General features: G+C 39.9%; 1 protein-coding gene across 1 annotated transcript in view; it reads right to left on the bottom strand.

Moving 5' to 3' along the window:
- LOC111143082 (SH3 domain GRB2 like endophilin interacting protein 1) overlaps positions 1–16,232 on the bottom strand; it is a 210,364-nt gene that overhangs the window by 52,504 nt on the left and 141,628 nt on the right. Inside the window, exons 15-18 of the mRNA XM_022496545.1 lie at positions 15,474–15,548; positions 12,847–13,347; positions 5,721–5,848; positions 4,752–4,878 (exon numbers count right to left, since the gene is read on the bottom strand). Of these exons, the coding sequence (XP_022352253.1) occupies positions 4,752–4,878; positions 5,721–5,848; positions 12,847–13,347; positions 15,474–15,548 (831 nt within the window). The remainder of the gene's footprint in view (positions 1–4,751; positions 4,879–5,720; positions 5,849–12,846; positions 13,348–15,473; positions 15,549–16,232) is intronic.

Raw genomic sequence — 16,232 nt, 5'->3', positions numbered from 1 at the left:
GCCAGACATATGTCCATCAATAGAACCTCTTGGTACACAGGGTCACTCAGAGTACAACTTCTCCCTGCCCCGATGGGTAAGAGTAAGCTTTCAACAAGACTAAAAAAAAAGCAACAGTATAAATCTGAGGTTGCTGAATGAAGTATCCCATTTCAAACTCATTGGTATCCAAATTTAATTTGCCTTGAGCCCGTCTTTAGTTGTTATGGCCTGATAATTTTGGACAACATTACTGTAATTCCGTCTTTGGCTATGGTATCCAGCTATGGCCAAATGTCTTTGTAAATTGATCACAACAGTTGCTCTGGATCCCAACCATTCCAGATCTTTGCACATGGTCTCCTTTCTCACCAACTAACAAAGACAGGTAATTGGAGTTCTATGCTTTGCGATGAAAAAAAAAAAAAAAAAGTGCTTGATTCCATAGGTCTTAAGAGTATTATTATAACTTAAATTAAGAATTGAATAAAATCTATACAAACACCCATAAGGGAGAATCCTCCCTACAATGTAGAGAGGATAAGGAAATTGATGAGTAGTAAAATTATTCTGTAAACATTGTTTCTTGGAAAAAATATTCCACTGGCTTGCCTCCTTGATTTAGGAAGCAAAGCAGGAAAAGAAATTCTTTGTCAGTTTTTAAGATTCTAGGATAGCACCTGTCAATCAGCATTTATTATACAGGTGGCTTCCTTGGTGGGTAGAACAAGTTAATGCAATGCATATAATATTTATAGGAGAGGAACAGGGCATGGCACTAAGAAGGACACTCCATAATCTGTCCAGAAAATATGAAGCAAAACAGTTACGTTGGCAGTAACTGAATGTTACGATACTCTTTCATACCTGTTAGTGGGAAATGATGGAGGATATTTCTTCCCTTTGAAGAACTAACTTCGTATTTACAATTTCTTTAAAATGAGGAGCCTCCATCATGATGAGCACTGAGTAATATATAGAATTGTTGATCACTATAGTGTACACCTGAAACTAATATAATACTGTATGTTAACTATATGGGATTAAAAGAAAAAACAAACTTAAAAAGAAAGAATAGAAGGCAAGAATTCACACACCCCAAAAAAATGGGCTTCCAATATTGCCATTTGTTTTTTGAATTGAAGTTACAAAAGAATAATTCACAGAGCTGAATAACATGCTCATAATTTTTTTGTGGTGGTTGTGGACATCGAGGGTTTCAAAGAAAACATCATAACTAAATTGGGGAACTTAAAAGGTGAATTATTGGATAGCTCTGTGGTTGCTTTAAATAAGGGCAACACTCAAATTAAGTACAGAAGAAAAGAATTTCCTTAGGAACTAACAATGGAAGTTGCCTCAGGTTGATCTGGGATGGGGAAGTCAGAACAAGAGACATCTTTCAAAAAAAAAAAAAACACAAGTAAAATAAAATAAGATAAAATAATATATATATGTATATATACATATATATATATATATATATATATTAAGAATTTTTAGTTGAGACCAGGGATATCCATCTCCAAAGGTCTTTCTGTGCAGAGTTATTGGCATTAATATAAGTATTTTTAAAAGAATGTTTATCCAATTCAGAATTGCCACCCAGCCTGGAGGGACAAAGACTTGGATAAAATATTGTAAGATTTAGATGCTACAGCTAATATTCCAGTACCAAATATAAATCACTTTTGCTTGGAGTTCTACGCCAAAGGAAACATCAAAATCCACCTACTATTTCCTTTGATGCCTGTAAATGGTTACTTTTCATTCATTCAGATTTCTGAGAGGATGTTAAAGATGCAGTTGAAACTGCATAGTTAACAGAGAAGGAATATAATTAACAATACAATTAATAATATATGTATTTTTTCATTTAATAATGAAAAAATTGTCTTCATGGTATTGTTACTGCGTTTGGGTACCAAAAAGAAAAAAAAAAAACAAAAACCCTAACTCTCAGCCGTAGAAATAATAAAAAAAGTAAGAAAAATGGATATTGAAGTTAGACGTAACTCTGTTTATCTCTAAATGTCTAAGAGTTTGCTTGTTTCTTAGACTAATTTTAAAAATTTTTCTCTATTCCTGTAAAATTAGTAGGATTTTCCCCCAAAAATCAAATAGTGAAGGTCTTCTGAGTGTTTCTAGTGCAAAAGGAGTATACTATATTTCATTGATTCTGATATGTGCACTTTTTCACATTTAATATCTCTGGAATTGGAATAAGTTTGAGAATTAAGTGTGATAAGAAAGCACTGTTAGCTTATTTGGCAGTTTTCCCCTCCCTTTCTTAGTCATATATAAAATAATAGTGTATCTTCTTAAATTTGGAAATGCACAGAAAGTCCTATTTTCAGGTGTGGCATCAGATTTTCTACTTTATAATCACAGCTTTCATGAAACATTTTATGTCCAAATTTTGGGAGCATATTCTTTAAAAAGTTTAGTCCTTGGATTGCATTCCACTATGCGATAAGCGAGTACAAATAAATACATACAAAGTTTCCACCACACTTGACCCAGTTTTAGCTCAGATATCACAGGAAATGTCAAAAAAGTATTGTGTGGTAGGAGGGAAATGTTGAGCCAGCAATCTCAAAAGTTTGCTGCTGAAATTCTCTATCCCCCGCAAGCCATTTGACTGCATGAAGTTGACATTCCAAGTCAGTCATGAATAGTCAGCCCTTTGGTGCTGAACAGCCAAAGCACATCCTCTCCAAAAAGAGATAAACAGCAATACATAGGAGCTGCCAGGCAGCCATCTGACAGGACATTTACGTCAGAGGGAAGTGGCTGTCAGGTGACGCACAGCAGCAGGAAGTAAAGAACAGGAGTGTGAGGAAGAGGACAACCAAAAAAACAAACAAAACACAACCAAAAAAACCCCCAAAACCCCAGAATCAAACAAATCAAACAAATCAGAATGGTCCTCAGCAATGAGGCAATATAAGTATCTTCTTAGGTGGCCATATATATGTATGTATATATATACATACATATATATATAAATATTATACTATATTATATATATATATAATATATATATATATATATATTAACGCCTCTGTCATTCATCCTGAAAGAATGCATACTGGTTGTGCTAAGAATCAAAGTCACTGGCTAGGATTTGAGACTTCTGTGGCAGGGAGTATAAAAACACATTGTATAAAACATGGACACAGTTCAAATTCTCTGTGTGTGTCATTTTCTCTATGAATCTCAATGAGTTTAAAGAATATGTTAGTCAGTCATCTGAGGTCAGTTGAGGTCTCCTTTGTGAGGGAGAGTTTATGCTTCTTACTTTCCTCTCTGACCAACCAGGAAAATCAGAGTAGGTGGGACAAATAATCTTGAGGAAAAACCAACCCCAAACAAAAGCCTCCAAATAAAACAAAAACAAAAACAAAAACAAACAACAACAACAACAACAACAACAAAAACAGAGCAAGAAGGGGAAATGGCTGTAGCAATTAGGAGTATTAAACAGTGTCCCAAAAAAGTTGGGACATTACAGAAAAAACAAAAGACTCCAGAGAGAACTGACTGAACAGGCATCTTAAAATAGGAAGCCCCACATTACCTCAAAGGATGATGCAAAGAAAAACAGAACTTGGCTATATTAATAATGTTAAATATCTGTTCATGAATAACTGACTATATTTTTACCAAATTTGAAGGATTGTTTGGGCTAGTCTGATTAAAAATATAGAACACATGATATAGTTGAAATTCTCTTTGGGGCCCCCATGAGGCACACCTTCATTCATATCCCTGGGAAAATAGGGAGTTCTCCAGAAGAGCTTCAGGCTTTGAGCAAAGTACTTCTCACATGGGCAAGCTCTTCTTTGGTAAATAAAAGCAGGGATTTATTCAGCTTTGAGTTAATGATTCTCCCAAGCAGTGCAGGAAGGACCAGCTGGTTGACAATATGGAAGACTTGGAGGGGAATTCAGACAATAAAGGAAGCCAATGGGAGAAAATGGAAGGGCAGAGCCCCAGGTCAGAGATACCATGCAAACACGAGAGAGGCAACTGCTTATGGAAGACGGGTAAAGAGGTGTCCAGAGAGATGAGCCTTGGGAAGAGGAAAGATGCTCCAGGCAAAATGAGGCATTTAAACCTGGGAAAACCATCCAGCTGAGCAGCCAGTCTCAACTCTTGACTTTCATCACACCAGAAGGAAAGAGGCACAAAGGCATTTACTGAAAATGCCAGCAATGACTTATTTCTCAGGGAAAACTGACCACACATCACTGAAACACACTAAAAAGAATGTCACAAAGTTTGCTCAAGTCCCACAATGCCAACACTTATACCATCTGTCAACATAAGGACAACCAAAAGTGATGAAGAAATGAAAGCTTTAAGAAAATAAAAGATTGAATTTTGTGATTTCTCATGTGGTACACGACTGGAACTTAAATAAACATTCCTCCTCGAAGGAGACTAGTTTTATTATAGTAATAATATGCAAATTACAGGACCTTATTTGATGATTTCTTCTTTACTTTTATGAGTAGCTCTGTATGGAATAGCATAAGAGAATTCCTGCAAAATACAGGTGTAAATGATCTTTTATTTGTTTATTTGCTTAGTTGAAGCGTTTTGCCTCCTTTGCTGAGAAGGTGCTTTTAAGAGAAGAGTCAGCTGATAGTAGCAGAACACAGAGCAAAACAATTTCAACCAGAAGTACAGGGCCTTGAGGTTTTCAGATCATAAAAAATAGCCAGTCAAAACAACAAACGGATTAAAAGACAGGAGATAATTTTTACCAACTGTGGGAGTGGTGGCTGCGCTCAAGGAATTGGTGGACGATATTGAAGAGGTACTTTCAGCTCGGGCAAGGGGTGCTATCGGAGGAGGGCTGGAAGAATGTATGGGAGGGCTAAAAGGTCTGGGCTGCAGGAAGAAGAAAAGAGAAGAAAATTAGATACACTTGTTCTGAGTTATTGACATCTTCCAGCCCTGGATATGACAACTCAGGTTCTTAAAAGAGTAGAGGCGACACCATTTTTATTTTGAAATTGATTCTATCTCTACAGGGGCTTGTGGATGGAGCTAGAGGAACCACAAACCATGGTGTGCAGGTAACCTCCCGTGATAGCTTATACCCATTTAAACATATTTAAATACAGTATACTCAACTGAGCTAGCTAAACCAAATATTATGGACATCACTAGTTTGTAACTTCTGTGCATGGATAGCAAAGAAACGGTCCTCTTCCAGAAGTCTCTTAATCGTTCACACAGAATGTTTGTCACCTCTTCAGCCTTAAAACATGATGCAAGAAACTTCTGGAACAAATTTATCAGGCTACCACCCTCCTCTATATTCACACAGTGTGCTTAACACCAATAAGTTCTCTTAGTCTGGGGATGGAAATCAGGACCTACCCTCTTTTGGAGTCTTCCCAAACCAGATAACTAGGGTGAAAGGAAACCTCTTTCTTTCTAAAGGACTTAGCACAATTGAGCATTACTAATTTGCATCAGATGCACTGTAGCAGAACTGAGAATAATCCTATCATTTTAGATCTCGACTTGAAAGATGGTAGAGATTGAGGGAGGGAGGTTTGAAATGTATACCCATGCTGCAGTGACTGCCTTTCAGATGCCACCTGTCAGGGCCATTCGTACAAGTGGTCCGAGGCCATGGATGTAGCCTGTGTTGCAGCATTTTGGCTTCTGTTTGTCATTCTCGCCTTGAGTCTCTGAGCAAGCCAGAGCAGGAGGGAACGTACCACATCTCCAACTCCAGGTTTTCCTGGAGGTAGCTTTGGCCGAGATGGAGGCCGGGGAGGTGGCGGCGGAGGGGTGGTGCTGCTGCAGGGAACCAAGGGAGTGGCTGGTCGAGCAGGGGATGACGCACCTGAAAAACAAGCTGGTATTAAGAGTGGCCCGAAACGCGTGTGGCTGAGAGCTGTCATGGCGGAATCCCCCTTCCCCTTCCCCCCCACCCGGTACAGCGCCAGCCCCGGACACTTTTCTTCACCCCAGCAGTTAGTACACTCAACACTCTAGCATCTAGTGTGTATGTGTGTTTTTTTCTTTTTTTTTAATAAAGAAAAAAAAATCACTCCGTTGAACTAGAGTTGATGGCAGAAGCTGAAGCTTATTGCCTTTTGTTGTCATGTGACACCCAGCGAAAGGTAAATCCGATCATTCTCTGTGATGGGAAATACGCTTTCAGGCCCTTTCAGCCTGGTGGTGGGGACCTTTCATTTTCACCACATACACACCAAACTTCTAATAAATTCTCTTGTTTTGACATATTCAGAATTTATGTCCAAGGTGAAAGTGGAGGTTAGACCTCGAAGGAAGGTGAATGATTTTTCCGCATTATATGCATACATATGCATACATACACATACATATATATATATATTTTAAACATGTATAAGAGAATTATCCTTTTTACTGTGCTTCAGAATATGAATGCTAACTTTAATAAATAAAAGTAAACACTTGATGGCAAGCAAAGGACAGAATATAGGAAAGAAATGTTGCACGAGTAATTTGCAGTTAGAATCTTAATAACAGAATCACACTGAATTTAGAGGATTGTATTTTTTGAAGGACGCTGTTTAGGAATCTGTTCTATGTAGAGTTGGCCCATGATGATTTTTGTGGTGATTTTGAAAAGACCCTCTTGGATTTACATTTCTGGCTGTCAATGACAAACGTGGGAAACACGGAAGACACACAGAGGCCGGCATGCACACTAATCAGCACACCAGTAGGGTCTTGAGACTCAGGCGGTCAGACTATCCTTAGCCAGATCACTGGGGTACGTGGATTAACTACTTGAGTCCACACCTGAAGAAATTCTGATCGATATTGCAAACAGTGCTTGTTCAGAGAAGTTCCAACTAATTCGGGAGGTTTTGTCACTTTGGTTAGACGCACAGGTATCAGATCATTCCAAGAAAATTCTAAGAAATCCCGCCTCAGGAAAATAACTGCCCACTCCACTCCTCCCATCCAACATGCCACAAAACTGTGCTTTCTGGAGAAACCCAGATCAGCAAGATACTGGTCTCCATCTCCAGATCTTCGGATTCCCAAAGAGCTTTGAAGTTGAAAAGCAAAACCCATCATCTTGGAATCTGCTCTCATCTTAGGAGAGTCCCTGGGGGGTAAACCTTGCTCCTCTTATTTAAATACAACCTGAAATAGTGATTGTGTTGTGTTTCTCTGTGCTGTTTATTCTATGTGTAATTTCGTTAGTGTGAAACCCTACTAAAATTACTGCCATCTCCATCCCTATCTCTACGGCCTCTCCACCCCATCTCTTTTTTTCTGTATTCTTACTTTTTATTTTATTGGGTCAAGATCAATGTTAGGCGCTTCACATGCATTATTCTATTTTATCCCACACCAAGTTTCGTAGGAACGTATTGTAGTTACATCAATCAGAGCTAGAGCTCGGAGATATTGGGTAACTTGTTCAAGGTCCCATAACTCATATAGTTGATTTAAGTCCAAGGCCCAAGCTCTTAAATGCAGTGTCTTGTAGCTTTAGAAGGAATGTGAGGTCCCACATTTTGCACAAAGTCTGCCCTCACTTTTGCAACAGCAGCTTGAACATATCTCTCTCAACGTAAATATTTTTAGTCTTCGGTTAATCTTTTCTTGAATAAAAAAAGAAGATATGTTTTGACAGGTCCCACTACAAAGTTTCCTTTTGACTTAATAGACTGACACCCAGGATGTTTTCAAGGAAACAGAAGTGACAGCAGAGATGGAAAATAAATCTTTAAACAACAAAGTCGTTTTCAGGAAGTTACATGGGGCTTTTTCTAGGTTCTGTTTCACTGGAAAACCACGCCATAGGAATGGTTCAAAATATCTATCCATGGTTCTATTTCCAAGAAATAGTCTTCTGAATCAAGCTCAGGAAAAGGTCAGCTGCTTATCTTTTTTCTACATGTTCTAAGAGGGAAAGTTTTGAAAATCACTGTCAGTAGTGCTTGGGAAAGTTAATGAAAAAAACTGAATGAAATGGCAGATGATCTGAGTTCTGGCCTTGCCTGCCTCTTACGGGCTGTGGGATCGCAACCTCTCTGAACCTCAGCTTCTTATTTTAAAAAATGAGACATTTCTACCTTACAAGGTAGTTGTAACAATGGAAATGGAAATGCATATCAAGTGTTTATTAACTATAAAATGCTACACAAATAAAAGGAAATAGATGTTGACAATGATGGTAAAGACTGTCTTTTCCTACAGACACAACTAAAAGCAAAGAAAAAAGTAGCTAGTTAACTGTTTTCCTCTTCCTCTCACTTTTTCCTAACTGGATTGATTTAACTGATTTGTTGTGCAGTTAGAAAGACACTGAGGCACTGCTTAAGAGGCAAAACCCTCTTGACAGAACCCTGAGGTTCAGCAGAGGGTAGTCAGGGCCTAAGGGGAATTTTATAACTGAACTGAGGCTTCCCATGCTTTTGTGAGATCACACAATTGTTTCATATCCTAGAAGACTATTTGTAGGTCTCTAGCCTCATTCTTTGATCTGGAATTATACCTTCATTTCTTCTACAAGCAGTGTTTATTCCCAAGAGCTGTGCTGGGAAAAAGCCTGGACATTCGCTGTTTCAGATTTAACTTTGAAAATCACCCATATGTTATTTGAGTTTCGTAAGTTCAAAAAGTTGACAGCCATTGACATGCTTTCAACCCATTTGCTGCTTCAACTTGAAGTTCTAATATAGTATTTTTGGTAGCCACATAATGACTGCTTCAACTTCTGTCTTTCTTTGTTGGCTAGTGGCTTCCCTATTTGGACTCTGCCACTCTACAAGACTTGTAGTTAGGAAATATATTCTTTAGGTCAACCCCAGTTAGCTCACACTCATTTGTCTATAAATGTGAGTGTGTGTGTGTATGTATGTGTGTAACATCTTCTAATATTGCCTTAGTTTCTCATGTTGGAAAGTGTTGCACTGAACATTCTATCTTTATGGACACCTCTCCTTACCTGGTCTCTACAAGCCAATAGAACTCTTTCTCTGTCCCATTCCCTGTCACACTACCCACAAGGGAGAAGAAATGGCCTTTGCCAAGAGAATCATCATCTCCATTCCAATAAAGCAAAGTTCTAGCCAAACTAGGTATTTATAACTTTGCCCTAAGGAAATGGAAGTTCTTAGAACAAATTCTGAACTTTCAATTGCTTTTCAACATCAGGTAACTCAACTGATTCACAAGGCTGCATGTAATGTCTGCATTTGGTCAGTGACCAAGTGAGTGAAATTTTTAAATTAATGGTTTTAAATGGTACCCAGTTAGGGGCGCCTGGGTGGCTCAGTGTGTTAAAGCCTCTGCCTTCAGCTCAGGTCATGATCCCAAGGTCCTGGGATCAAGCCCCATATTGGGCTCTCTGCTCGGCGGGGAGCCTGCTTCCTCCTCTCTCTCTGCCTGCCTCTCTGCCTACTTGTGATCTCTGTCTTTCAAATAAATAAATAAAATCTTAAAAAAAAAATGGTACCCAGTTAAATATAGTTTGAGATGTACAGGAAAACTAGTCTTATCAGGCTAAGTTTTATAAAAAGGAGGTCTTGAGAAGCATGGCTGATTTTTTTTTTAAGATTTTATTTATTTATTTGACAGAGAGAAAGATCACAAGTAGGCAGAGAGGCAGGCAGAGAGAGAGGAGGAAGCAGGCTCCCCGCCGAGGAGAGAGCCCGACTTGGGGCTTGATCCCAGGACCCTGGGATCATGACCTGAGCCGAAGGCAGAGGCTTTAACCCACTCAGCCACCCAGGCACCCCAGCATGGCTGATTTTTAAAACATGAGGCCATCTCCCATTGTCTTAATCATAAATTTACATTTCTGCTAGTCTGTGTATATTCCATCAATAAAACATTAAATGGCAAATAAACTGGGACTTAATTAAGGAGATAATTGTGCAAAAGTTTTATTTATTCATGAGCTTCATTGACCCAGTTAAATTTTCCACTTAGAAATCCAATCTTTTACCTGCAAAGTATAGGGTTTTTTTTTCCAGCTCAATTATTAAGAATCAATAGTCTTTACTGGTAACACCTAAAAATAATTTCAAATAACTTATGAAGCTAAACAGAGGAATGACAACAAAATTCTCGACGATTTCAGAAAGAAAGCTAAGGCTCCCTTCTTCACTCATTAGATCAGTGCTCAGTTCAATTAAATATCTTCCAGAGTCTTGTGGAAGGTGATGGAAGAAACAAACGAGCGACAACTCTGCCCTGTCCTCCCTTCCCCAACTAAACCTGTTCATTTTAAGGCAAGCACAGTGATCCACCACTGGAACAAGAGGGTTATTCCTCTAGAAGTCTTTTCAGAAGACTGAGAGCCTCATTCTGGGAGAAGAGCACCATGAAGACTCTGGAAGCACTCCCCTCTTTGACAGGAGACAGGTCTGAAGTTCGAAATGAAGGCTTTAACTAGGATTCTTTTATTACCCTTACAGTTAAGTAAGGAGGCTTATATCCCCAAAATGATCTAAAAATGCAACAGAGGATGAAGGTGGGTGCTCTAACCCTTTAGAATTATTGAGAGGTGCAGAGAGAGTGGGTTTTGAGAGAATTGTTGGTGACCCTGTTGATGACACAGGTCCCGACAGGTGGGTGTCAGTGGTCAAATAAGTTTGGGAGATTTTGTAACTAAACTTTAAGAGTAGTGGAGCATAAGAAATAACATGGAGGTCATGGGGAGATGGAGAGGAGAAGGGAGTTGAGGGAAATTGGAAGGGGAGATGAACCATGAGAGACTATGGACTCTGAAAAACAATCTGAGGGTTTTGAAGGGGCAGGGGGGTGGGAGGTTGGGGGAGCCAGGTGGTGAGTATTATGGAGGGCATGTATTGCAGTGGGTGTGGTGCATAAACAATGAATTCTGTTATGCTAAAAAGAAATTAAAAAAAAAAAAAAAAGAGTGCCTGGAGAGCCCTGGGGTTAAGAACACAGGCTTAGAATCAGACAGACCTGAGTATGACTGAGTATCCCAAGTCTGTCACCTGTAGCTGTGTAAACTTGGGAAAATTACTTGACATCTCTGAGCCTCAGTATTCCCAAGTTTACACGGCTGCAAAATAGGAGAAATAAGAGAGCATTTATCACATGGGATTGTTGTAAGGATGAAGCAATGTGCACATAGGATTAAGATGATAACCAGGAGAAGAAACTATAGCTGTTATTCTTGGCAAATTAAAGATTCTCAGAGGTCCTGTGGTAAAGAAACCTGCTGATTTTGTTTTAACACAATGTTCCCCAAATTTATTTGCATATTAGGTAGTTGTGCTTTTTCGGTGGAGGAAGGCACCTGGGACACATGCAGTGATAGAAAAACATTGATTTTGTGTGGGGTACTGGTGACTCTCCAGCCCTCTCCTTGATCAGACTGGATGCTTGAAGCACAGGAATTCTCAAACACAGAGCAAGCCCTGAACTACTCCATTGAAAGAGGCAGCAATGATTAATGACTATCAGAGTGGAGACAAATGTCTTTCCTTCCGGTCTCTTACTGCATCGAAATAGCATAAACTTGGTCACCTCTTCCAAAGCAAATGAAAAACAAAAAATTCATGGCACTCAGAAGGTGCCTAAACCAAACCTACAGGCACAGGAGGGAAGGCCCTGGGGGCAGAGGGGGGTGGTTCTTGCCAGATCAATGTGAGCAACAGTAGGAGAAAAAATATGGAAGAAGAGACATTAGAAAATCTTGATCTTTCTTCAGCGTGCATGGCAGGTGTTGCCATCCTTTTATATGATGGGAACTCAAAATGAAGCTTCAAAGAAGGGAAACCAAAATGTCAGGTTCAACATCAACATTTGCATAGAAAGTCCTAAATGTCCATTTCTGACAGACTTCCCCATCACCTGTCACCATGCTTTGAGTTTACTTTACAGCTGATGAGCTTATCAAGATAAAATCAGAATAATTTGTCTTCAGGGGCAACTTGATACACTGTGGTTGTAGTAAGGTACGTTCTTTGTGCTGTCCCCTAAAAATCTCCTTTTCAAACCCTACTTCTTTTTTTCTGAAGTAATTAGAGGGGTTAACATGGTTCTCCCTCTACGGAAAAAGAAAGAACTGGGGGAAAAAGAAAAAAGTAGAAAAAGAAAGAACACAGTGACCTACCTACCAAAATTAGGACCCTTGGGAAAAAACAGTATAAACTTTCAGTTATAAGATGAATACAGTCTGAGGAGCTAATGCGTAACACGGTGACTATAATGCTGTATTGTATAATTGATGACACCATATTGTGTAATTGTAATTTGTTGAGAGAATAGAGCTTAAATGTCCTTGCCTTCCCCCTACCCAACCCCACCCCCCAAAGGTAAATATGTGGTGTGTTAATTAACTCGATGGGAAGAGTCCTTTCACTGTGTATATATATCTATAGCTCAAGTCATCACATTGTACACCTTAAATATCTTATAATTTTGCCAATGATAATAAAGCTGAAAACAAAATAAAACAAGCTAAAAAACGTCCTTGTACAGGCATCTGACAGGGAAATTAGACACTTAACATGAAACTCACTGGCTAGGAAATCTGTCTTTCTAGGACTTTCCTGAAGTCCAAACAATGACAAAGCAGCTTCTTTAAAAAATATGCACTTCCTAACAGCAGGGTGGAAGGCAGGGCGCTCCCAAGGAGCGCTGGGAGGTGCAGGGCAGAACACATCACAGACTTGCACTATGACGGTGAGCATTCGATGCACTAGGACATGCCATGGGGCCACAGAACACCCAGACCAGAGGAGGGATGGCTGAAGCTCTAAAGCCAACTGCCAGGCAGGAGGAGGGTGTTGCTCACACTGCAGCAGCCACGGCCATTCCCCGTCACATGAAGCACACTCAAACAATAAGACGTACCACTGGTGGTCCCCGTACCACTGCCCGAGCCAGGTCCAGGGGATGATACCACAGTCCTGTAGGTGGGTGGTGGTGGGGGAGGTGGGGTTGCTCTCTGTCCCAACCCAAAATCTTTGGGAGATGAGATTGTTTCTAAGTAATCATCTTTAATGAAGCTCTGCTCAGCGATTTTCTTCTGGACTTCTTCTAAATTGAGTGGCGACGGTACATTGCGAGGAGGACCAGAGGGTCCTGGGGGTCCTGGGGGGCCTGGAGGGCCTGGAGGGCCCGGAGCTGGGGAGTCAGATGGGTTGTCTGATGCAGCTGGTGGGGACACCACCTTTTCCCTTGGAGTCAACTCTGGAGTAATACGTTCCGGGGACGTATCAGAAAAATGGACCCACTTTTCTTCAGCATTAACAGCAACAGACTTGGGGGATAACACGGGGCCAAAAATGCTGTCCAAGTCATTGATTGATGGTAGTTTTTCAATTTTGACCTCTGTGGCTGACTGGTCATTTCCTGTGGTTAAAGTAGTTGATTTTTAACTTTAATTGACTTGGTGAATATTATTTGTATGGGGCGGGGGCGGGAGGGGTGAGGCAAAGCATGGTAAACAGATTGCCCTGCAAGGTGTGAAAATAACCCGGATCAGAGCTGAAGGCGAGGAGAGCATTCCCTGCCTCCATAACGTGAGCATCACTTTTTTAGATTGTGGTTTTACCCTTTCTGCTGGGTGACCCCAGGTAGCTATTTTTACCACCTTTGGGCGCTGAGCGCTCTACCGCTTTCAAAGGCTGCTCACAAGAGTGCGAAGGGTGATCCCTTTGAAAAGGCTGCACTCGGAAAAGGTTCACAGAGTTCAGGCTCTGGAACTGCAATTCCGAAAGGGAGGTCCCTTCAGAAAGTCTAGCCTATAGTCAAACACCGTAGAAAAATAATTGACAGCTGAGAATCACCCTCATATTTGATAAAGACTGTCTGTTCCAGCTTATTAAAATGTGTGCTGAAACTAAGAATATCTGTTAGTTTAAAAAAATTATTGTGCCAAAATCAGCTGTACATCCTCTGCCTTAAAAACACCAGAAACACAATACAAAGGTCATTTAAAGAAATATCCTCACACGTATATTTACAAACACACACATACATCCCACATTCAACACACACAGGTTATTGAGAAGACATCTACTACTTATCAGAACTGTTACCTGTATAGGTATTTAATAGGGAGGAAAACTGTCAAAACATCTTGATCATTTCTTTTCCCATCAAGTTTAAGCTGTGAACATGTAGGTATAACTGTGATCTACATCTATTTGGAGTCATGAAACAGAAAAGTCTTGGTTTTGCTACCACATCAGCTTCAGCTCTTCTCTTTAATTCTTATCAGTGATAAGAGACAAAAATTCAAAACTATCTTCTACACTTGGCAGGAAATGCTTGAAAGCAACTGCAACGTGAAGCAGTACACTTTTTACCCACTGAGGTTATCGAAATTAGAAGCTGTTCCCTGAGTGATTGCAAAGCATGAGCTGAAGCATCTTTAAATAACTCATTGGTTCTAAGAACTGGCTTGGTTCTTCCATATTTCACGATAGAAAAGACTTAACCTTCAGAGCTCCAAGGCTACAGATAAATGGGGTAGCAGGTTGCATGCCCCACACTATTTATAATATTGTCGCTGGTAGATTTATTTATACCTAACGTATTTATGGGAATACAAGGAGCCAAAATGATTTGAACTTGCAAACACCTTTACCTATGACTCTCCGGATGACTCTTCGCTGGGTTTTAATCAATATAAATTTCAAAAATAACTATGCCTTGCACTTGGTCTTGTAGATAAATACCTACCCTGTAGCTATCAAACTCACCAGTCTGCAAAAATAGCAAAGGACAAAGCAACAATAGCATTCCAAAGGGGATAAGGAACCATATTCGAAGGGCCCAGACACATCACATAGCAATTACTGCTTTTGACTTCCTGGCCCAGGAGGACAAGGTAGATTATAAATTGCATGAGTATGTAATATTGATTTTAATAGAAGGTAAAGAGATGCCTTAGAAAAGGTCTGTCTAAAGACATGTGGCAATTCTTTGCCATATTTCATTATCCTTACACTAGCTCTTTGCCACAGGATGATAATGATTCCTGGGGGGAAAAAATTCCCCACCTCCCAAGCTTACCCATAGACTGTACATCCTGGGAACCATTCTATGTCTTTGTAGCTTAGGCAGTTTTAATTCTAGAAAAACAATGATTGGCTCTTGGGAAAAATATGAATTGTGCCTTGAGATTTTTAATTTGTAAATCATTAACGTGAGATCCAACAAAGTGAAATGTCAATTGGACGAAGACTTGGGATATTGAGATTTTCTTTTTCTTTCATCTCACAAGTAAATGTGGCCTTCATTCAACAAAATGATACCGAGGAAAAATGAGTTGAGAAAGAGAACCTTTTTGTGAAACCAGAGAGTGATACTTTAAAATAAGTCTGCATGGTAAATTGTCATGGAAGGAAAGCCCAGTGCAAACATTTTCATCCTGGAGTCTCTACGGCTCCTGACACGTCCAGGGCAGGTTGAAGTCCAGGGCCACTGCTGATTGCTGTTATCCTCCCAGCACCAAACAAACTGAAACTTACCGGGTGCAACTGTGAGCGGGGAGCCTGTTCGGGGTGGGGTGGCTGGTACATTTTTGGGAGGCAGTGGTGGAGGTGCTGCAAAGACATGAGAAACCAAGCATCAATGATCACTTTCTCCGTAAGTTACAAATCTGTAGGTAAGCAGGATTTGGGTTTTCATTCATATCCCTGCCATTGGAAATGTTATAACCATTAGTGGTCTAACTGTTTCTCAGTTCAGGGCTAAGAAACGGAAGCAAGACCCATTCAGATTCTTCCTTTTTTTTTTTTTTTTTTTTAGGATCAGTTTATCCTATTTATTTTTTATTTTTTAGTTTATCCTATTTATTTTTTTTAATTTTTAATTTTTTAAATTTCTTTTCAGTGTACCAGAATTTTTTGTTTATGCACCACACCCATTGCTCCATGCAATACGTGCCCTCCATAATACCCACCACCAGGATCCTCCAACTTCCCACCCCCAACCCCTTCAAAACCTTCAGATTGTTTTTCAGAGTCCACAGTCTCTCATGGTTTGTCTCCCCCTCCAATTTCCCCCAACTTCCTTCTCCTCTCCGTCTCCCCATGCCCTCTGTGTTATTCCTTATGCTCCACAAATAAGTGAACCCATATGATGATTGACTATCTCTGCTTGACTTATTTCACTCAGCATAATCTCTTCCAGTCCCATCCATGTTGATACAAAAGTTGGGTATTCATCCTTTCTGATGGAGTCATAAAACAGATTCTTCCAGTTTATGATGAAAAGAATCTGTCAAA

This window comes from Enhydra lutris, unplaced genomic scaffold, assembly GCF_002288905.1.
Source record: "Enhydra lutris kenyoni isolate GAN:26980312 unplaced genomic scaffold, ASM228890v2 scaffoldscaffold9, whole genome shotgun sequence".
In the NCBI taxonomy this organism is placed as follows: Eukaryota; Metazoa; Chordata; class Mammalia; order Carnivora; family Mustelidae; genus Enhydra; species Enhydra lutris.
The sequence above is the reverse complement of the archived record's forward strand: the minus strand, read 5'-3'. Positions and strand labels throughout refer to the sequence as shown.